The 24,470-nt window shown below is 41.8% G+C and overlaps 1 protein-coding gene across 1 annotated transcript in view; it reads right to left on the bottom strand.

Annotated features, from left to right (window-relative positions):
* IHO1 (interactor of HORMAD1 1) overlaps positions 1-24,470 on the bottom strand; it is a 285,901-nt gene that overhangs the window by 45,798 nt on the left and 215,633 nt on the right. Inside the window, exon 5 of the mRNA XM_086936886.1 lies at positions 13,655-13,742. Within this exon, the coding sequence (XP_086793012.1) occupies positions 13,655-13,742 (88 nt within the window). The remainder of the gene's footprint in view (positions 1-13,654; positions 13,743-24,470) is intronic.

The following is a 24,470-nucleotide window of genomic DNA, read 5'->3' as shown; positions in this document are numbered from 1 at the left end:
TATGTATAGGGCTACTAAACTGCAGCAAATTCAGCCACTAAATGGATTCCAACAGAGAGAGGGTTAAAGCAAGGCTGCGTGCTGGCTCCTCTGCTTTTTAATCTCTACATGGCAGACCTCGGAAAAATTATATCTAATGCTAAACTTTTACCGCCCAAAATCGTCCGAACTAGATTAAGTTAAATGCAGTACGCAGACGATATGGTTTTACTGGACCATGCAAAAATAGGCATGCAAAGACTACTCGATGCACTAAACATTTACAACAACCGCAATGAACTACGAGCGAACGCAGGAAAAACAAAGGTAGTGATATTTGGGAAATACACCAACAAACTCAGACAACAGTGGAAACTGGGTAATTAAAAAATATTAACAGCGACCAAATATAACTACCTGGGGGGGTTGCTGACGAGTAACGGGAAACCCACAGCACACATTGCCTCAGTTAAAAAAAATTCAAAGCAGTAACGTTCGCTCTGTGCAAACTGTACTCCAAGCTAAGCAGCCCGACGACTAAAACGATGAGAAAGGTCATAAATGCCAAACTCCTCCCGGCAATCACATATGGCCAGATAACATTCCAAGAGACTGTTATTAACACTATGGAACATGCCAATTGTCGCGCATTTAAACAAATCTTTCAGATTCCCGCCCACGCTTGCAACGCTCTGGTGCGACTGGAATTTGGCCTGAATAAACAAAGTTATGGGCACTGGGCCTCAATGGTGCGGTTCTATTGAGGGGTTTGTGCAGCTCCCCATACACAATGAAGTACATTTTATAAGATTATTTTTATTAGAGGGATCAACCCGGTGCGTGATGGCCTGCACACTGCCTGTAATGAACTGAACCTCGACATGTCCAAACTGCAGGATTTTACTCACCAGACTGACATCCTAAAGTCCATACTGAAAAAACAAGTCAGATTATTATCAAAGGAAGGGGACTTAAGGAACTCTTCCAGCAGCAACATTGGGATACTTGCAAGTTCCTAAAGAGCCCATTTACGACAACCATACCTCAATATGGCAGTAAACAAGGCGATTTAAAAAAAACATGTTGTGGTGAGACTAATGGCCTTGCCGATTAAAGACATAACAGGCGCTGGAAAACCTTGGGAGCAATAACAACTTTCAGACTTTGCCACCAATATGAAGAATCCTTGGCCCACCTGGTTTGCACATGCCATTGTTTGTTGCACGCACGATGCACCTTATTAAAGACCTTGTTTCTAAAACACAGGGTGCAAACCTGTACTGAAGCCATGAAGCTGCTCTTCAACCTGTAGACTCCAATGGAATTGGCAAGGTTTGCACATAAGGCCAAAGAACTTTTAGGTAAAACAAGCACAACGCACCTTTGAACTGAAATTATTAGGCCCGAAGAACTCATGCTTTATTTAGGATTGCACATCTGTTACTTCATTGAAATGAAATCGCCTATGTATCTTTAGCACTCAGCCTACTTATGCCACCCCTGTATTTTATAACATAATTAAAACTCTTAATTTAAAACTTGTTTTGAACATCTCAAAGATAATTTTGAATGTATTTTAAACTCTGTGACCCCAACCCTCCCCTGCAAGACTTGCAAAGTCTGCACATAAGGGGAAGGATCCTACAGTATTGAATTGACTTATTGTTTTATACTAGCTCCTTACTGATTTTATCTGTTTTTATTGCACCGTCCGTAAAAATCACCTTTGTTAGCTTTAGTAAGATACAATATATATAAACTCGCTTTGTACGAATTATTTGAAACAAAGTATGTGACATTTTATTCGAATCTTTTGTAACAATTTTTATTATTTGACACAATACATTTTTTTTTATAGGGCTACTGACGATTTTGATCTGTTGACTGCCACTCGCTGGTCAGATCTATACTCAAAAAAGGTTTCTTTATTGGTTATCTTAGTTAGTGATGATATGTATCTGTGCAGGATGTGACCATATGGGCACTTTAAAAAATATGGTTAAAGAGGAATTAATATACACTAACCAAGGGATACGTGAAACGTGATTCAAAGTAAGACAATTTAAAATAATTGATCGAGTAAAACTAGTTTCCTCTTTTATCCATAAAGAGAACCATAGTAATAAAGGTCTGATCAAAAGTGTGTCTTCTAGATGCTGCAGGTCAGTCTCCTGGTGAACAAACGCAGTTGAAGCAGAAGCTGGTAGACATACTAACCGTTAAAAAAAAGTATTTTCCTCAACTTGCAAGACAGTGCTAGAGGCGTAACTCCAAAGGCAAGCCCCATATGTGGCAGTGGTCACCCCTCTAGCCATATAAATATAAAACATTTCCTTAATGGATCACTACCTAATTTTGAGGAAAAACTAAAAGCTCCTGTGAGACCCTGCTCATTTGAGCTGTAGTGTTTAAAATCTGTGGTACCCATGAACCGCTGCCCATAAATAAAACACCCAGATAACAAAATGAGTTTACTTTAGCAATAGGGGAATTGTCAATAAAGAAGGTTCTACATTGTTTACACATGAGCCCACAAACGTAAAAGTTTTATATTTATTAATTACCATTTTCTTGGAGGGCATAAATTACCCAAAAGCATTAATTAATTTCTGTAAGCCAACCGGGGTCCTTGATACTAAAACAACATCATGGGCATATCACAATATTGGTATGGGGCGCCCGGCGGCCCAGGGAGCATCAGCTTGCATTGATGATAAGAGAGTATCCACCCCATTAATAAAAAGTGAAAACAATAAAGGGGCGAACACATAGCTTTGTCGAATGCCTCACCCTACTTTAAAAGTAGGCGAGGATTCACCCTGGGACCCAAAACGAACTTTGCTAGATAAATTCTCGTACGGATGGCAAATAAACCATATAATTGGCCTGGTTGCACCAAGAGAAAACAATGATGATCATAGGATATTATGGTCAACCAAATCAAAGGCGCTACTTAAATCTGCGAGCAAAGATAAAGGGCACCAAGTTTAGCTCTAGTATATTTTCCAATTAATAACTCCAGGTTTTGCATTGCTCAAAGGTCCCCAACTGTTTTCTAAAACCATACTGCATTGGAGATAAAATAGAATTTTCTTTTGCCCATTCCGCCAGCCTCATTAATAACACCCTACTCATATCTTTTACTGAGGAATCCAAAAGTGAAACAGGGCGATCATTTTTAGGGTCTGCTTTATTGTTGATTGGTACAATTATAGAAATACCCCAGGAGGCTGGGATTGTATCTACGGTGGCTGCATTGAACTTTCTCATAAGGATGGGGCCCCAAAGATCGATGGCAGATTTAAAAGCATCTACTGGTACCTCGTTGGGTCTAGGGGCCTGTTCCCCAGGACTGGACTTTAAAGCTAAAAGGACCTCATCAATTGTGATGTCCAGTGAAACAGGTCCTCATTTGTGCAGCACCTCACAAACTCCATTTTCACAATTTCTGCTACTTTGTCTGAAGATTTCGAAAAAGTATGCCACCCAAGCATCACAAGGGACAAAAGAACAGAACTCTAGGATGGTGTATTTTTTTAGACACAATGCGTTTACTGTATCCCAGAATAACTTGGGGACCCATTAGGATCTCGGGTGGATCGCCACCGCCTGCATGCCGCTGGCGATCCGCCCGAGATCCTTCCCCACCGCTACCCATTTCCTCCCCTCCATATTACTATGGGGGGGGGGGGGGACCGCGGAGGACGGAAAGACCGTCCGTTGCTTTTCCACCCGGTCAACAAGTTGACCAGGCGGAAAAGAGTTTAATATGGTGGCGGTGTCAGTTAGACACCGCCAACCATATTAGGATGGGGGCGCAAACATGCCTTTCCGTGGCGGCATTGCCGCCACAGAAAGGCATGCGGGGATTGCTTGCGGGGGCTTGTTGCGGGCCCCCAGGGACTCTGGGGGGTGGGGGTGCACATGGGGGTACCTATGGTACCCCCCTGCAGTTCCATGCACAACATGGCAGGCACCGCGCGGTGCCTGCCATGTTGTACATGGAAGTGCACAACATGCCTTCCTGGCATTGTGGCGGGCGGTGCTGAGTGCACCACCCGCCACAATGACAGGAATGCAGGATGCGCCCGCCACTGTGGTGGGCGCATCCTAATGGCCCCCACAGGACCCCCGCCCTTATGGCGGGCGGTCCCATTTCACGATAGGATGGTGGGCGGACAAAGTCCGCCTGCCATCCTAATGGGCCCCTTAGTGTTCTAAAATTCTGCCGAAAAGCCAGACTATTCCATGCCTCTATCTGTCAACCTGTGCCTTTTCGTGGGTACTGTGTAAAGCATGTTTCAATAGCTGCCATGCATGGGTACAAGTATGAGCAAACCAACCCCTATTGCTAACTCATGTAGTATTCAGAGGGAGAGTCAAATATGATTAATAGAGCAAATAATATGGTTACCTTTATCCAACAAATTTGAAGAAACATCCTCCTGTAAACAAGAACTTAATTCAATGAGTTACTTAGTACTATTTTTTGTAGATACTATTGAGATCAATGCCAACACACTTACTTCGGATCACTGACATAATATAGAATGACAAAATATAGACTTACCAAAATATAGTCACCAAAATATAGAATGCCAAAATATCGAATTCCTATCTACAAACAGGTAAGTACAAAAATATCGAATCCAAAATATAGTCTGTAAAAAATATAGTCAGTCAAAATAACGAATTTTTTTAAATGTCTTCAAAGTAATTTAAAATTAATGAAATAATAAATATAATTAACTAAAACATACTTAAAAATACTCAAATAACCTTAAAATTAAGATATAATTAATTTAAGTTATTATTAAAAAATGTACAATATTTTACCGTAGGATAGCAGGAGGGTAACATTTAATATTACCACTCCAGTGAGTGCAACAGTAGGGAAAGCGTTGGATAGCGTAGGGGTAAAAAAACCTATTCCCACTCGAGTGAGTGCAACAGTAGGGAAAGCGTTGGATAGCGTAGGGGTAAAAAATACTATTCCCACTCCAGAGTGCAACAGTAGGGAAAGCGTTGGATAGCGTAGGGGTAAAAATTACTATTCCCACTCCAGAGAGTGCAACAGTAGGGAAAGCGTTGGATAGCGTAGGGGTAAAAAATACTATTCCCACTCCAGTGAGTGCAAAAGTAGGGAAAGCGTTGGATAGCGTAAGGGTAAAAATTACTATTCCCACTCCAGAGAGTGCAACAGTAGGGAAAGCGTTGGATAGCGGGAGGGTAAAAAATACTATTCCCACTCCAGTGAGTGCAACAGTAGGGAAAGCGTTGGATAGCGTAGGGGTAAAAAATACTATTCCCACTCCAGAGAGTGCAACAGTAGGGAAAGCGTTGGATAGCGTAGGGGTAAAAATTACTATTCCCACTCCAGAGAGTGCAACAGTAGGGAAAGCGTTGGATAGCATAAGGGTAAAAATTACTATTCCCACTCCAGAGAGTGCAACAGTAGGGAAAGCGTTGGATAGCGGGAGGGTAAAAATTACTATTCCAACTCCAGAGCGTGCAACAGTAGGGAAAGCGTTGGATAGCTTAGGGGTAAGAATTACTATTCCCACTCCAGAGAGTGCAACAGTAGGGAAAGCATTGGATATTGGAAGGGTAAAAATTACTATTTCCACTCCAGAGAGTACAACAGTAGGGAAAGCATTGGATAGTGTAGGGGTAAAAATTACTATCCCCACTCCAGAGAGTGCAACAGTAGGGAAAGCGTTGGATAGCGGGAGGGTAAAAATTACTATTCCAACTCCAGAGCGTGCAACAGTAGGGAAAGCGTTGGATAGCGTAGGGGTAAGAATTACTATCCCCACTCCAGAGAGTGCAACAGTAGGGAAAGCATTGGATAGCGTAGGGGTAAAAATTACTATCCCCACTCCAGAGAGTGCAACAGTAGGGAAAGCGTTGGATAGCGTAGGGGTAAAAAATACTATTCCCACTCCAGAAAGTGCAACAGTAGGGAAAGCGTTGGATAGCGGGAGTGTGAAAATTACTATTCCCACTCCAGATAGTGCAACAGTATGGAAAGATTTGGATAGCGTAGGGGCAAAAATTACTATTCCCACTCCAGAGAGTGCAACAGTAGGGAAAGCGTTGGATAGCGTAGGGGTAAAAAATACTATTCCCACTCCAGAGAGTTCAACAGTAGGGAAAGCGTTGGATAGCGGGAGGGTGAAAATTACTATTCCCACTCCAGTGAGTTTAACAGTAGGGAAAGTAATGATTTAATATATTATTAAAAATAAATTAAATATCAATACCAATAAAACATTAATTGAAATTAATAACCAATTTAATATGATGTAATAATTAATTAGAAACACAACTACATATTAGTTATTAAAAATTAATAACCTATTCATAGTTATTTAACAACTAATTAATTTTCAATATAAAAAACGAATGAATAATAAAAATTAATACCAATTAAAAATGAACAGTAAATTCATTATCAATACAAAAAAAGTATTTTTAATATGTAAATAATTACAATTACATTACTTCCCACCCTATTCCCCTATAAACCCACATCCCACTACAGAAAATACATTAATACAATTATAATAATTATCAAATATTTAATTAATACAAAATAATTACCAATTAATAAAAATGAATTGCCAATTAATAGAAATTAATTACCAATTAAAAATTAATTAACAATACATTTAAAATCAATACCAATAAATGAAAAAAATTATTTACTTAATTACAATTAAATTACTTCCCACCCTATTCTCATATAAACCCACAACCCGCTACAGAAAATAAATTTAGAAAATTAACATAATTAACAATTAATCAAGTAATACAAATTAATTGGCAATTAATAAAAATTAATTACCAATTAAAAAATAACAATAAATTCAAAATGAATACCAATAAATAAATAAAAATATTTAATTAATTACAATTACATTACTTCCCACCCTATTCCCCTATAAACCCACAACCCGCTACAGAATGAAATTACGCAAAAATTAAATAACATAAAATTAATTACTTAAAATACATTAAACATACATTAAAAAAATTAATATACACTTTTCACACATATACAAACATACAAAACACTTTAAAAAAAAATGATATTATTAAAAAATCGATATATTTAATGCCTATATTGTATACTTCGATATTTTGACTTCTATATTTTGAAAATCGACATTACTTACCTTAAATTCGATATTTTTAACCACTATATTGTGTCAATTCGATATTTTGTCCATTCTATATTTTTACTTCGATATTATGTCTATTCTATATTTTGGAATCAATAGTATGACTGTTTACCACTTACTTCATACATCATTTGGCCTAGTGGGGGGAATATGATTTCCTACAGGAAATGATTCACATTTCTCACCCCCAAAAAAGAAGGGTAATATGAAAGGGTTATGATCACTTAACACAGAGTATACAATTGTAGGGGTTCCACACATAGCATTTGCCAAAGCTGATACCAATACATGATCAATAACAGTAGATGAGTTTCTTCCAGTAAATGTTGGAACTTGCTCCCCATTGGCATCACTGCCACACCTCAATAACTGCAAATCATATTTACAAATTATAGAATTCAAATTTTCCCCTTTGGTATGCCCTGCTTGAGAGGCTCTAGAACCCAGAACATATGAGAACCCCTCCACAAATATCGGGCTTATGCACCAGGTTTCTTGGACACAGATTACATCAAAACCAGATATGATATTATTCCAATCAGCATTTGCTAACTTACTCATTAGCCCACCCACATTCCAAGATGCAAATGTATACCTCCTGTCCAGAATGTGACTATTGTCACTCATAGATGGGGCATAGGTGTATAGACAACTTAACCTCTTCTATGCTTATGACGAGCTCAGCTCGTCATGAGGCACAGTGGAGCTGTGCTCATGACGAGCTGAGCTCGTCATAAGGGCTGCGGCACTCCCACGCGCGGCTAATTCCCCGCCTGTGCTGGGTTCTATTGCAGTACGCGGAGTCATGACGAGTCCAGTTCGTCATGAGCGCAGCTCCACTGTGCAGCATGACAAGCTGGACTCGTCATGAGTACCGCGGTGCCGCACGCGGCCCTTTCCCCACGCACCGCGGGGGAATCAGCCCCGCGTGGAAGGGGTTAATGTTTCCAATCAAAATCATTATTAATAGGTTTACATTGTACCATGGGATGGATCATTTCCTTCCGGAAGGTACATAGAGAATCATTATTAGAAAAATTGCAATCAAAAGCAGTTAAAGTGTCTCCAGGATTAACTACTCCATACCTCGTATCATTGTACCAACTACAGCTAAGTCAGTTATCTTCTAGAGACTCAATACCTGGCATATACGTGACACTTCTAGGTCTGGAAAAAAGATAAAAAAGTCCATGGGATTCTCTGTTGATTCCCTGCAACATTACATGTGTTTTCAGGGCTCTGTAAATTACCTGAATGCAGAGAGCATCACTGACCTAGTGAGATGTCTCCAGGAGCGCTCGGCTGTTTAAAGTTATTAACTACACAATCCCTCTTGAAGATTATCGTTACAGGCCCAATCCACCCCAATCTCCTAGTAAATAGGATTTGATATGCTATATCGATTTGAATGGCTTCTCGAACTTACAAAACCTGGAGAATCAACTCCGGGATTTGGAGGGTGTCCTGCTCATGCAGGGGCAGCCTCACACTTATAACTAAAAACCCTGCCCTCAGGAATGAAGGGCTTTTCCTATGGGTAACTTGTAGGTTTTAAGTGTAGTGACTTCAGATATAAGGAAACTTATCTGTTGTGAGAGGTGCAAGCACCACCCCACACAGGCTGCAATGGCAGGCCTGTAGCCTGAGTTTAAGTAGACTCCCATGGGTGGCACAATACATACTACAGCCTATGGGAGACACTGGCGTGCCCATGCCTTGGATACCATATACAAGGGACTTATAAGGGTACTTAAATATATATATATCTCCTAAAAAAGAGGGAGGGCCAGGCATTGAATTGAAATACCTTCAAAATACTAAAGACTACAGGCAGACCATAAATATATTTGGAGAAGCATTGAGAAGGAAAGTGGAAGGTAAACTTCGCATCACTAACCATGAGTGGGTGCATTATTTAACAAATCTTTATGACTCTAATACCCCTTATCATTTTTAGATCATTCTGTCTAATACGTTTAAAACTATTGGCAAATATGGGTCACTTTCTCCAAAACATTTTGAAGTCTTTATTTTGAGACTTAGATCTTTTGGGGAAATGGGGCCTCATGAAACCCCTATAACAGTAATTAAAAAAAAGGAAGAAATCCTCTGATTTCAATGTATTTTTCCATTATCCTCCTATAGCCGTCATTCTAGAGAAATTTTGGATCCAGGACTAGCAGCATTATAGTACTGCTATCTAAAAAGGGACCACTTGTCCCCCCAGCAATTATAGTTAAATAGTAAATTAAAAAATACCCTTCCCGAGCACTCAAACCTGTAAAGTTTATCAATAGTCACTAAACAATTTATGCGATCCAAAATTATAATACAGTTCCAATTATTTCACGTTTCAGTGTCCATTTATTAAGTTTCCTTCAATTAGTGTATTCTTCTCTTGACATAGCAAATTGTCCACATCCACAAATCCAGAACTCAATATGATAATCTCTCCAATATGTACAAACGAAGAGCAGCCAACACGTGTTTCGTCATGCAGAATAATGGATCATTGACTTCTTCAAAGCTGAAATATGAATCTCAAGCCATACGTAATCTGGATATTTCCTCCTATATCACACGTAAAATATTAAATCATGCATCTGTCATGTGCCGGGTAATACCGTCCCATCTATCAAAATAAGTCCGTAGGTTCCTTCAATGCAAATCCTCTATTACTCATGTGTTCGTTCAAGCCTCTCTTAAAGTATCCTCTATTACCGGTAGCACATATCTCCAATTGAAGCCATTATGGGTATAGATAGAACCCCGGGTTGTTATTATGTGCGACAGGGATACGAAGAACGGACGAGTATGCACAAGTGAATTCGGGAGCGTACAGAATCATAAGAGATTATCATATTGAGTTCTGGTGCTCGGTTTTAATTTATGTTGTTACCTTCTTCTGAGGGTGAGGCCAAGGTTGTAGAGGTAACCAACCTTCTTCCCTTAGGAGCACCATTGAGGGGATATGTTAGTGTTTTACATCACCCCAGATTGAGTCATTGATCGCCTAATCTAATACCTGGTTACCTAGAGATTCATAACAATAGTTAAATAGTGCTTCTAGATGCAGGAGGGAAAAAAGCATTCCAGAACATCTTGAATGTTGGGCAACGGAGAATAGCATGCTATCAATAGAGCAAGCAGGTTTTAAAGTTAACAGTTCCACATTAGATAATATTGTTCAATAACAATCAATCAAAAGTAATTACTAGAGGTCAACTGATTTATTCAGCCTTTTTAGATTTCATTGTGTAGAGAGATCCATTTTATGTAGACAATTATTAAATCTGGGAATTCCTCAAAACTTGCAGTGATCAGTGATTGTCTTTCATACTTCAACCTGCTGTCAAGTGTCATTGGGAGGGCACAGGGCATCTCCTCGAAACTCTCAACATAAAATGGATTAAAACAACATTGCTGTCAACATACTAGAATGAGAAAAACGAAAGGAGCCAGGCCCTTAGGGACAGGTGAGGAGGCTGGACCTTATCTTTACACAAACATATCAAAAATTGCCTCGTCACCTACATTTATATCCACACTTGAGGAAAGGTGAACACGCTAACTGTCGTATTCAACAAGGTATTTTTATTTATACCCGAATATCTTTTCAATTGATCAAAGTTTGTCAAAAATGAATAAAAGACACACAAAGACACATTTCTACATTCGTACAGTTAAAGAGTATGACACTCATGGTGTAAATATGTGATGTAGAAATGTGTCTTTGTGTGTCTTTGTGTGTCTTTTATTCATTTTTGACAAATTTGATCAATTGAAAAGTTATTCTGGTATAAATAAAAATACCTTGTTGAATACGACAGTTAGCGTGTTCACCTTTCCTCAAGTGTGGATATAAATGTAGGTGACGAGGCAATTTTTGATATGTTTGTTTCAACATACTAGAGGCAGTCACATTGATGGAGGTTTGGAAAAGGAATACAGGGTGTGCCATATACAAAAGAGCGGCTCACAGCTTCGCAATTGCTTCCTCATTTGTCAAGAACATTAAAGCTCCATCAAAACTGTGTATATGAAATCTTTTATTAGTGACATTATTCACACCTGTGCCACAGTCGTACTTGACCACGCAACAACAAGAAAACAAAGAGTCTGACTTATAGAAGATTGCAATTCTTTCCTATTCAGCTCCTTGACTTTAATCAGGAAGCCAATCAGATAAAGTATCATTGTGCAAATGCTGCACAGGATGCAGATATCGATTATAATCATTGTGGCATGTTATATATGTATATGTCCTTTTCTGTTGGGACTATGTAGGAAGCTCTTAAAACCACATTTGATCAGAATAGGAGTAAACCATTTGATCAAGCTATACTGACTTGTCTACAAGGGATGGATCGGTAATTGATCTGTAGGCTGGTGAATTATATAGATCTAGCATACATTTTCTGTGTTCTCCGGCAATCCCACTGGAGTTATTGTCCTTTAATATCACCCTAAGAGTAATTATTGCACAGGACAACAATCAACTAGACCGCAAGAGAGGTGAAGTGTTAATAATGCATTATCAAGAATTTCCAGACCTTCTGGGATTCGGGGTTGTTCCATAAATGAATGAAGGATAAATGTAACAAGTTTGTAGAATTTTGCAACACACAGAACTGACAGAATAAGTCAGAAGGCTAGTTAAATTGGTTGGCATATTCCAATCTTTTTCCTTTAAGCACCCATTGTACAATGTCAATAGGGAGACCATTTTTCCCTGCTAGCTGGCGTCGGCAGAGAATTAAATCATGGATAGATCAATATGGAAGAATGATGAAATAGCTGAACGAGACCCAGATGCGTGGACAGTAAGACCATGCACAGCATGAGCATAGTACAATATTTTCATCGCGGACAATTTCTAGTCAAAGAAATCATAATTTTAGCATATAATGGCAGGAATTAGAAATGTTATCGCCGGATATTGTTTAAAACTTTTAATTTGATATTGTTGAAATCAATATGTTTTTGTAATGATTTTTATTAATCAACAAACAATTCATTTATTTATTCATTCATTCAGGGTTGTTTACCTGCAACTCTCTTGTTTTCCCCCTCTATATATGAATTACCTTCTGTTCTTTCTACTTCTGCTGGTGATACCCCAAATTTAGGTGACCGAAGAGTACACTGCTTATAGCATGCAGATGATATAATAATGCTTCATCTTACCAGAAGAATTTACAAAATGCCTAGTTAGCCTGCACATGTACGCCTAAGAGCAATTTCCACGAATAAATACATCTAAGAGTAAAAGTCTTGTATTTAAAGCAGAGATGGAGCAGAAGAGATTAAGTCTGAGTTGGTCCTTAGGAAATTAACCTCTGGAAATGTTCATATCTTGGAATTAAAAACCATCACATATCCCGCTTAGCTAGAAAAGCACTGTCACATGCAAATGGACTATGAACCATTTATAATGCACTTGGACATAGGCATTTGATACATCTGCCCACATTGCAAAGTTTGAAAATCCCTCCCGGCCTTGAATATGCTTTGAAAATTATCAGCATTACCAGTTGGTCTTTCTTGAATTTAACTGAAGAGAAAGCTTTGCACAAATTGGCGCTGATTGGATTCCTTGAAGGCTACACAGGCAATTCATTTGGACCTTGGGCAGAAAAGAGCTCACATAGCAGGTTTGGCAACAGATATAAAGTGGGATTTTCAGCTGATCGATTGTCAGACAAACCGAAAGAGGTAACTGCTACCTACTGAAATTTATGAGCAGAAGCAAACAGAAAGCATATTTACAAAACATGTTTCACGTGCTCTACAGCTATTCGGTATATCACAGGCCCGCCTTGGGTCTCTGACATTGGCACAACAAAAGATACCCTCTTAAATTTAGTTTCAAATAAGATACTGATTTGTGTTCACAAATGGATAAATAAATATTTATTACCTCTACAAAACACTGGCATATTTCACTTTGAATTTAGATCATAGGGTCTGGTGTATGTTTTTATTGGTAAGAACGAATGCTTTAACATGCATGCATGGAAGAAATGCCCTTTAAAGGTTGAACAGGTGAGCTCTGTAAAAATGGTTTCCAAGATCTTAATAATGCTATTTTTATGTGTCTTGTCTTGTATTTTATATGTTGACACCTTCTGAAACTGCTCTTTCTAAAAACTGATAAATATTCCATGGAAAAGGCTTAATTATTTATTATGCCCCTCAACATAAAATTGTAACTTACACTATTTTTATTTTTTTGCTTTTATCAATCTTTTTATTGACTTTGTACTTGTGATCATAATGATGCAAGTATGCTCTATATTTAGTTTTTGTGTGGACCTCTGTGGAGCTCCAAATCAAATAAACGTTTATTTTTGTGTACACTCATTAATGCTAAACCTGGACAACTACTTTAAATGAATGTGTACCAGATAACACACAGTACGTAATGTAAGGTTCTGCTATACCAGTAGTCTGCCTTCTATGACCAACATAAACTCATGAAATAAACTTACACGCTTTAGATATATGCTCATATTGGTCCACAGTAGATATTTCTCTTGAACGGGCAACTTCCTCAAATCGACTGAAGGATGTTTGCAACTGCAAATACGAATGAATACATTAATGTTCAACCATTCCTTTTACATATCCATATTTCTATGTTTTCGTCAATTGAGATTGGTAAACTTAAATCAGTGTCTACATAGACACACATGCAAATTGACAAATGTACAAATTAATATCAACCCTTATAAGCCTTCATTTCTTAGCCACTGTCCATACTGCGACATTAATGAATAAAGCATATAGTGCCACATATACAACATGCATTGGCAAAGTCTATAGGCCTCACCTTAAGCAGGTGAGAGCCGACTGGATTTGCCAAATCTACTCATTTTACTATTCCAACCTGTTCGACTGGTAAAACAAAAAAACTGAAAAAAAGTCATAAGTATGGGAGTAGAAAAAGAGAAAGGGAGTGGGCAGGAAGCACTAAACAGCTGCAATACCAACCTAAACACAACAAATAAAAGAACATTAAAAAAAGAACGAGGGTGATGGGGGTAAATTTGGCACGCCAACAGAGTGCCAGGCGGAAGGGGTCCTCTGCATTAAAAAAAAAATATATTTTTTTTTAAAGCATTCACGAATCCAATAGCTCAAGTAGCATTGTCATTCACAAGTCTGACCTAAATATTAATGGGAAAATCTGAGAATATATGTGATTCCTTACACAACTCAAACCTGCTGCAACGACAGTCTCTTCAAACCTAGGGATATGCAGAGGATGGGACAAAATGGGGAGAGAAGGCAAAATGTACCAAACGATCAAACAAGAAATAAGCATTGACCATCATTATAAAAAAGGCTAGATTGAAGTTGGAACCACTATAGGTATGTAAAAGAACAAGGTGAGTAGTCACACATTTGTTAATTTTACAGAAAAGAAAATGCACCTTGCGAATGAGGCTCAGCAGCCAGTGTAAGTAAGCCCATCTTCTCTAGTAAAAAGTTGCTACAGAGTCCAGCAGACCAATGAGTGCACAGCACAGGCACAATGGACTTTGGAGACAATGTGAATATCTGCTCCAGTGTGTATGTAGGTGAGTCTGCTCATGTATCCGTGTTTTTGTTGTGTGTGGGTGTCCCTCTGCTCTGTGATTGTATATATATATATATATATATAAATATATATGTATATATATATATATATATATATATATATATATATATATATATATATATATATATATATATATATTTATGTGTATATATATATACATATATACACACTTGCATGAGTTAGCGCAGCTATGTTGTTGTGTGTGTATGTGTGTGCATGCCTGCCCCTAGATCACCATGCGTCTCTAGGAATCTGACTATCTGTGTGTACATTTCATTGATGAGTGTGGCAAATCTGAGTATGTGTGTGTTTTCTTGTGTGTGAATTTGAGAATGTAGGTTAATGTATCTGCCTCCATCGCTTGCATTGCCTATGTATATGTGCATCTATGTGTGTGTCTTTTTGTGTGTGCTTGTTTAGATATAGGCCTCTGGTGCATAGCTCTCTGTGGTAGGGGTCTGTTTGCCTGATTGCAAAGTGAGCATTTTAATCCTTACATTTTACTGAATTTTGGATCGCTTGCATGGGTCTATATAAGTATGCGTTTGGCCCTGGAAACAGGGCTGCCTTTAAGGTGTTTGTGTGTCCATCCGTCCTAATGGTTTGGTCTGGATGTTATTGTATAGAGCCTGGAATCAATCAATACAGGCTAAAAGGCATGCCAAAATCCATGAGATTTCAGTGTACTACAAATGTAGGTTGAGGCCAAAAACTCCCTCAACCCGGCTCCTAACCACTAAGCTTTTAACTGCTGTTTCCAGGCCCTTTTAATGAGTAATATGCCGCTCCCTCCTCAACAGGAGTGAGGCATCACACATACCCAATGATGGAACCCTCTCCACCCTGTACTTCCATGTGCCATGGAGTTGGAAAGCATCTCATTCACAAGACTATCCCTCAGAGCACTGTACTAACCAGCAGCCCTCCAACACACAAATCACACCACCCACACCTTTTAAATGACTTACCAATTTCTCAATTTCAATTTCTTTAAGTGATCGGTCTTAAAAAACAAAAACCATTACACCAATTGACATTTTACTACTACATATTTGTATAAACAGATAACATTGTTAGTGGATTTTTTACACTGTTATTCTACAAACTACTTCTATGCAACAATTATTTAAAAATTCATTTAAAATAGAGATTTGGAAAGTCCATGTCTTTGTAACAGCCCATATATAAGACAGCATTTTGCTTTTTGAATTTTTATGGTTGTCCAATAGTTTTAAAAAATCAATTTCGAACTCCACAGAGTTTCAATCAATTTCCTTTAGATAAAAATGTTAAAGTTTTACCCCCTGCATAATAGGGGGATTGAGGACCCGCTGAGCCAGGTGATTACTGCTTCTCTACACGTATGTATATTCATACTGTTCAGTAGTACTTTTAATAGTGACTTCAGTTCTTTTAATACCTTTGGGCATACGCAAAAAATATGTTGAATAGATTCATATTTGTATAAGCATAATCTGCAGTCTCGATTTTACCATTGATCCTTCCATAAGGGGATTAGGTCTTTTGTTTCCCACATACTAAGACGCAGTCTTATAAATTGATGTTTTAGGGTAAGTGAGAAATAGGCTTATAAATATTCCTGAGGCTTTCTTATCCCATATGAGCTGATAACCGTCCATGCATGCCGTCTTTCAAGTAAGGTATTCGCATCCATTGAGTAAGACAAAAGTTTTATTGTAGAGTTCATTAGTTTATTGAAGGCCTTCTTCCCTATGCTGAGGTTCCACATTTTTCGGGCAGACAGGTCCTCTATCACCTGGTTTAAATAACTACCCCAGGATCCTAGCGTTTTCTTTTCTTTTTGTCTGTCTATTTCTTTCCAGCATAGTTGGTCTATGGTCCCGCTTTCAGAAGCACACAACCTCCCACATAATTTAATAAAGGCGCCTTTGCACTGAAATACCTGATTTAGCAGGCCAAACTCTAGCCGCATCTGGGCTGGCGATGCGCTCTGTTGGATATGGAAAACCTTTTTATAGACTTTTGTTTGTATTTTGTTCAAGGCAGGGATTTCACATCCTTTCATTATTTCAGTGCCAAAGGGTTATTGTTGGCATTAACTGTGTATGCATGACAATTAATAGGCTACCGTATGATGGACAGCTTAATTTAGTTCTTAATAGGTTAAAACTGAATTTCAGGTTTTGAGTTTTTAGCCTCATTGTGGTGAGCTGTGATTTATAGCTCAATTCTTGTTCTACCCTGAATCCAAGATATTTATAGGAGGCGACTGCCTCGACTTTTTTTCCTCCGTATGCCATATGTATTTCTTTTATTTGGCATCCACTAGCTGTACATCCTTTGTTTTTAATAAATTCAATTCTAGCCCTTGAGCTGTCAAATATTGAAGGCTAAGGCCCTCATTCCTCGTTGTAAGCCGATTGGAGTTCGTACTGAAGGCACCTGATTTCCTCGTTAACTATCTATGGGGGCTGACTATTGATTTCCAGGAGAGCCTCTTCAAGGTCACATATATACAGATTGAAAAGAGTTGGAGCTAACACACACCCCTGTTTCAGACCATTTTGGGTGTATATTTTCTTAGTTATCCACCAGCCATCCCCTAATATTACCTAACTCCATGCACATGAGTATAATTCTCTGATGGCATTTAATTACTTTGTAGGGACTTACCATATTCTTTTATCAAGCTAGCCAGATTTTCAATGAAACTGGTAATGTACGCAGAATCAGACGCCTAGTGCCCTAAAAAAGTCAAAGCCATGAACCAGAAGGAATCAGTACTCAGCGTGAATCTCACCAAATCTTTGCACTATAGCGTTTCAATACTGAAAAAAATATTGAAAATACCCGCTATGCACACAAAAATGTAGAAGTGCTCAAGACTCCTCTTGAGGCTACTAATATCTAGCAGAAATAAATGAAGATGTTCAGTGTTGGAATAAGTTGCGTGTTTGTTTGCCTACCTACAACCGAGGCCAGCTCCGCAGTATCTCGGCTGTAGAGGCGCAACCCACTAAGGTGTGGTGGAAATAAAACATTTCTAGGCTACCGAAGTAACCCAAACAGGGTCGATGCGTATATCAGTTCTATTGCATAATTTTTTCAACAAGATTGATGTGTCCTTTCTTGAAAAACAGGTTAGCGGAAAATAATATAGTGGAAGGTTCTAAAGGGATTACCAGTCTACAAAAGCCTACCAGTGCTAATATGCGTGTTGAGGGTGTTATTTCAAGTTTAGGACGCACCCTCACACACCTAGCCAAGGAGTCATGCTTCATCACAAGGGTCGTTTCGTCCTCCCGACAATTTGTAAGGGGGGGCAGATGGACTCATCGAAGGGCTTCAAGGGTACGTTGAGGGTCATGTTGACCTCACTGTTGATTAGGCCTGAGGTCTCAATAAGACCTTGAGTGTTGCCAAGGTTTGGGCACGTCCACTATTCCTGACTGAACAGGGGGAAGGGGCCGGGACCCCCATGTGCGTGACGTAGATGGTGAGAACTGGTGTATGCAAGGAGAACGTAAGGAAGTAATACAAAGCCCTGGGCTCCAGGCGTGGCTCAGTTATCTGGCCACTTTCAAGACAGGCGACTACGTGTGGTGATTGATGTGCATAGATCAAGGCCTGACCACCAACACAACATTGGCGACGAGGTTGCCACGGTGCCCACAGTGTGTCCATCCACTTTCACGTCACACAGCACCAGTGTGGCCCCACTCACCGCCGCCACCACCGCTGTGCCTCCGCTATCTCGCCTTTACTCTTTGGCCGCTGCGCAGGAAAGAGCAGCCCACAGCCAGCACATCCCCAGAACCCTGACGCGTTCGGGACAGCCGGAGGTAGGAATCCTTGGCTACAGGTACCGAAGCCAGCAGCGCTCCCGCTCGTTCCATCTACCTCAAGGGGTGGAGCCCTTCTCATCAGGTGCAGTGCACCCGGCCCGAGCCGCACCAACTCCGCAACACGTGGCGTGATACTTCGACATCCCCGCCACCAAATGCATCCTCTTTATCCCCCCGCAAGCCCAGACCTCAAAAGCCACCGCCGCTGCACGGCAAGGGAAATACAGACTGTCCCACTTCCCAGGAACACCATCAGATATGCAATTCACCAGGCTGGGGGGACTCGAGGTGAGCTACCTGCCCAACACAAAACATCTCCGCCTGCCTCTGCTACAGCCCATATCCCATAGTGTCCAGCCGGAACACCATCAGGGGTATGCACAGCCGCTGCTGCCCTTATTCCACACACAGGTCTGTGTCCCGGCCCATGCCAGCACATCTACATTAAAAGCCTCGACAGCAGTGAGCTCTACTCAGACACCTACCCCTACAAAATATCGCTCTCCCCCTCATGGCGTCAATCCCACAACAGGAGCCCTTCACCATCACGGACCCCCACCCTCCCAAGGGGCGCGATAGAAGATGTGGTTCGAACGCCTAGAGACCTACTTCGAGGTTGCCGAAATTCCAACCGCACGCAGACGCTCCATGCTTCTTCACTTGTGAGGGGCCGGGATCCACAAGGTTTCAAAGACCGTAAAGGAAGCATGTCCCCCGTGAAATTACACTACCATGCAAGATGCCATCACGGCGCACTTTGAGCCATATGCCAACCCTATGAGAGGTTTATCCTCCACCAAGCATGGCAGCTAGCAGATGAGTCGGTAGACGTCTTCTATGGGCAACTGAGAGAGCTAGCCAGCACTTGTACTCTTCCAGATGAAGATGACGAAGTCTGGGCCCAGTTCATTCAAGGGTGCGCCTCTTCCGAATTGCGCAAGCACATCCTGCGAGAACACAACATGCCCATGAGAAACAGCTTGATGTGGGGGCATTCCAAAGAGCTGTCCAAGCCCCGGACAGCCCACATGGACCCCCACTCCTCAACCCCCATCAAAGAAGAGCCAGTCAATACCATCCAGAATTAGATGCGGGGAGACAAGCCGAAGCCCAAAAAACCAACTCCACGCAACAACAAGCAAGGCCCACAGAGCCACACGTGCGGGTGTTGCGGAGGCGCTTACCCTCACCACAGAACCTATCCAGCGAATGGCAAAACGTGCAGTGCGTGTGGTAAACAGCATCATTTCTCCAAGGTGTGCCGCTCCTCGCAAAGACGACGGTCCAAGGGCCCTGTAGGAAGGTAGGATCTGACTCCATGGTTAAGCCCACGTTTTGCCTGCTGTTTTACTGGTTTTTGACTAGTCCGACTGGGATCCTGCTAATCAGGACCCCATTCTATCTGCTTTAACCTTTAAATTGTCATGCATGTACTTTGGTACACTCCAGATTGGATACTGGGGTACCCTTATAAGTCCCTAGTATATGGTACCCATGTACCCAGGGCATAGGTTAGGTACCCCAGAGGTCTCCCATGGGCTGAAGTATGTATTATGCCACCCATGGGAGGCCATGTAAAATGGAACTACAGGTCTGCAACTGCAACCTGTGTAAGCTGGTGCTTACACCACGTACTTTAGATATTGGTTCACTATATCTATAGGTCACTACACTTAAAAAGTATAAGTCACCCCCTATAGCAGGCCTTATCAGTCCTGAAGGCAGGGTGCTGGGCTTTAAGTGAGAGGGTGACCCTGCATGAGCAGAGCCTCTCTGCAGCCTTCGGAGACCATTCTCCCGGGTTATCTGTGACTCAGCCAGACATATAGGTAGAGGTGCACTACAACCTTGCGGTAAATGCTATCTCGAAAACAGCTGCATAGAAACATATCGTGTTTGGTGTCAAACGCCTTGGAATCATACACCGGTAACCGGTGTGGGAGGTATGGTTCCACCATTCTGAAGCGAGCTTCGTGGGGTCGCTGGTCTATCCGGTACCAGCCTTCTCAACCCAGACACAACAAATGCTGCTGATCAGACACATTCCTGCCTTCCTGCTGCTGAGCCAAGCTTGAGCAGAAGAAGGCAAAACAATAGGCATCCTGTCAGAGGGAGGTGTGACCACCTCCCTGACAGGATTTATTGTATTGGGGCTGGGTGAGTGTACTCAGAGTGCCTGAAGGTCTGCACCTGGGGCACGTTTGGTGTCCCTGTTCATAGTCCAGCTCAAACTAGTTCTGGGACCCAATGGCTCCTGCTCAGGGGCGAAACTGGACAAAGGACATGGGAGTAACCTCCACTCCGTCCTGTCCCTCCCCTAGGATGGTCCCCTGAATCTGTCCAACTCCTGTCCCTCCCCTAGGAGGGCCTCCTGAATCTGTCCAACCCACTTCTGTGTGTACAAAAGGGCTTACCTGACTGTAGCTCTTTTATGTGGACAAGATTCTACAAGAAGAAACCACTGACCTTCGACCGTCTGGGCTCTCTGGACTACGCCTGGGCCCGACTTCGACCCCCTCTCCGTCCAAAGCTTTGCCATAGGGGCTCAGTGCAGGACCTGTGGAGCACCAAGGACAACTGGAGAATCTCCCTTGGGGTGAAGGAGTCACTCCCCTGCATTCGCAGGCACCTCAATGCAACTGACCGGTCTGCTGCTCCCGAGCTCCTGCGGACTCTAAAGATTCCAGCAACACAGGAGGTGGGTTACAAAGGTGCCTGAGGTCGATCTGCCCTCTCAGCAAGTTTGAGACCAGTATCCTTCATGGGGACTGAATAACCCGAACTCTTGTGCACCACATCCATTTGCAGTTGCATATCCTTGTTGGAGATCCCAGGCTTGTGCATTGGACTCCATGTAGTCCTGACCCTGAGCAGTATTTGCACCAAAGAACTCTGGCCTCCTCGCACAGAGTGCTCCGTGGGCTGGTACTTTGCAATCTTGCTCAAGGTCCCCATACGACTCCTGGTCATTCGGCCTGTGGTGCCTCCTGAGGGGCATCTTGATTTCTGTTGGGCTTTCCTGGTTGCTCCCGATGTGCCCTGACTCCCCATCGCTTGGTGAGTCCCCTGGACCTTACTGGTCCAAAACGTAACCTGCTTGAGCTTCCTGCGTGGGTTGCTTTTGCCAAGGCGTGTTGGGGCTCCAGACAGACACCGACCCCTCAGCACTCGACATCCCTCATGGGACAGGTCGCATCTGGCTCCTGGTTGTCTTCGACGTCTTCTGGTCCTCGTGGCTGCGGAGTCAAGCACGCCTTCTTCGCACCAGAAGCACCCGACATCGGTGGGCATTTGTCTACCGGGCCCCAGGTCACTTTGTAGTGACCAAGACTATGTCCCCTCTGCTTTCAGGTTCCTTCCTTCCAGAATCCAGGCTTGGATTTCACCAGACCCTTTTCACCTTCACGGCAGCAGCACTTCTTCAAAACCTTCCAGATAAAACGATTGTGGTTTCCGACGCTATTTCAGCCCTATGCAACCTGCTCCCCTGGGATAGGTAACTTTGGTACTAGGGTTTCCACTGGTTGGTGGCTCTCCAACCACTTATGTTCTGAAGGGTTTCCACAAAGTCCTCCTAGAAGGGTCCTTAAACTGAAAAATTGCAACCGCGACTTCCCCATAGAAGTGTACAGAGCCCCCTGTTGTGTTAGCAAACTGCACCAGTCCTACGTGGGGTCCCTATCTACTCACCTTGGGTGGTTCCTTGGGGTGCCAACGTTTCTACATGCTCCAGACTTTGTCTTGACCAGAGTCGTGTTTGCTATACCACTATTTTAGTATATAGTTTAGTCTCCCCCTGGAGCCCACTGTGTATTGTGCTACTTACAACTGTTCTATTGATCTCATATTGTGTGCTTTGTGTTCTATCCTCGGGTAGAGGATACTAGGGCGTGTTATAATAATGAAAACATATTTTTATATAACTACTGTTTGGTTCTCCTTTCATTTAATTAATTCAGGAGGTGATATTCTTGTAAAACAAGTTGCTTTACATTCCCTCAAGATTAAGCCTGAAGGCTGTCTGAAGACAGCTACCACTAGGATAGCTTTCTAAAAGTTATCTTTGACCTCATACATCATAATGGTTGTTTGGACTGGTGCACGGTGTCCACTTTAATTAGTGGTACAAAAGGGGGTGGTGATGGACGGAGCATCTGAATCAATCAAACACTCACGCCCAGTCAAAAGATCTGGGTTTAATCCATCACTATTCTTTAGCCCACTCTGCCACCCCAGTTCAGACATGGCTATATGCAAATCAGTCTGACCCTGTGCCTCATGGGAACAGTCCAGCCCGAACTGCCAAGCCATGTCTTCCCTGGACCGGAAACAAGCTTTGGAGGACCGGTTTCTGGCATTCCAGCCGTCTTCAGCCCGGCTTGCTTGAATCCAGTGGCAAAGTGAGCAAGGGACTCACGTCTGAGCATACCCTGCCACACTTATGGCGGCCAAAAGCGGTACAAAAGGGGGTGGTGATGGACGGAGCATCTGAATCAATCAAACACTCACACCCAGTCAAAAGATCAGGGTTTAATCCATCACTGTTCTTTAGCCCACTCTGCCACCCCAGTTCAGACATGTCTTCCCTGGACCTGAAACAAGCTTCCGTGGACCGGTTTCTGCAGAGTGGGCTAAAGAACCTTTTTTGAACTTGACTCAAACCCTGGCAAGGAGCATCAAGATGATTCCCTCCTTGACAACTCAGATCTTCTGGAAGATGGAAGAGAAAGCCCCAATGGCCTTCTCTACTCCTCCTGGAATAGTGCTGAGTTTACCTAGGAGATCTAGATCTCCCTCTGCAGAATCTTACCATTCAGGACAGTCTGAAGGGACCTCCATATCTCATAAGAGAGAGAACTCTTATGATAGACAGTGCCAATTTCTAGAGCTTGAGACAGTCAAGCTTAGGCCCAGGCAAGAACAATTGGCCATAGAAAAGGAATCCCTAGAACTCCAGAAGTAAAGAAAAAGATTCGGATTAGAGTCCCATGGTGGCAGCAACAGTGTCCCTAGGATTACGGAGTATACTTATGATCATAGGAACCTAAGCATGATAGTCCCTCCCACCCATGGTGGGGAGGACATCCACAAATGGATACATGCTTTGGAGAGGGCCTGTAAAGTACAGAGGGTCCCTCAACCAATGAACAGTACAGGATTAAGTTCAGAGACACCCAGACTCAGGACTTCGTAGAATTTGTAGATTGTGCTACAAAGGTTATGGAATGTTGGATACTTGGCCGCAAAGCACATGACTATTTAGGATTGTACAATTTGATTATGAGGGAGCAGATCCTTAATAATTTTCAACACCAGCTTTTGCACCAGTACCTGGTGGACTCAGATCTAACTTCTCCCCAAGAAATGGTTCAGAACCAGGGTGAAACAAAAGAAATCCGGGTGGTGACCAGAAGAAAGATTCTTCCAAGACCCAAGAGAAAGGTGGGGATAAGTCAAAAGATAAGTCCTCTGAAGGGCCCCAAAAATCCTCTTCTGGGTTGGGTCTCAAACTCTCTCCTCCCCTGAAAAGAAACCTTATTGCTTTGTCTGTAAGAAGCCAGGCCACAGGAAAAATGATGCCATTTCCCCTAAGGTCAGCAATAAGGAAAATATTCCTCCAAACACTACTTCTACAGGTCATCAGTGGCTGTTAACATGTATGCAATGCTTTCTCTTCCTCTATTAACTCAAATGCTTATACCTACGCTGATGACTCCCAAACTCTATACAACACGAACAGTGTTTCTAACAATACAGTCGCTTGCTTCAGAGACTACACAATGGGTATCACAGGATGGATGGCCAGAGAGCCCCTTTAAATGAATACTGTCAAAAATGAGATATTAACAGAGGTCAAATTGGCCTGTGGAACACCTT

The sequence above is a fragment of the Lissotriton vulgaris genome, chromosome 9 (genome assembly GCF_964263255.1).
Source record: "Lissotriton vulgaris chromosome 9, aLisVul1.2, whole genome shotgun sequence".
NCBI lineage: Eukaryota > Metazoa > Chordata > Amphibia > Caudata > Salamandridae > Lissotriton > Lissotriton vulgaris.
This window is presented reverse-complemented; position numbering and strand designations above follow the sequence as displayed.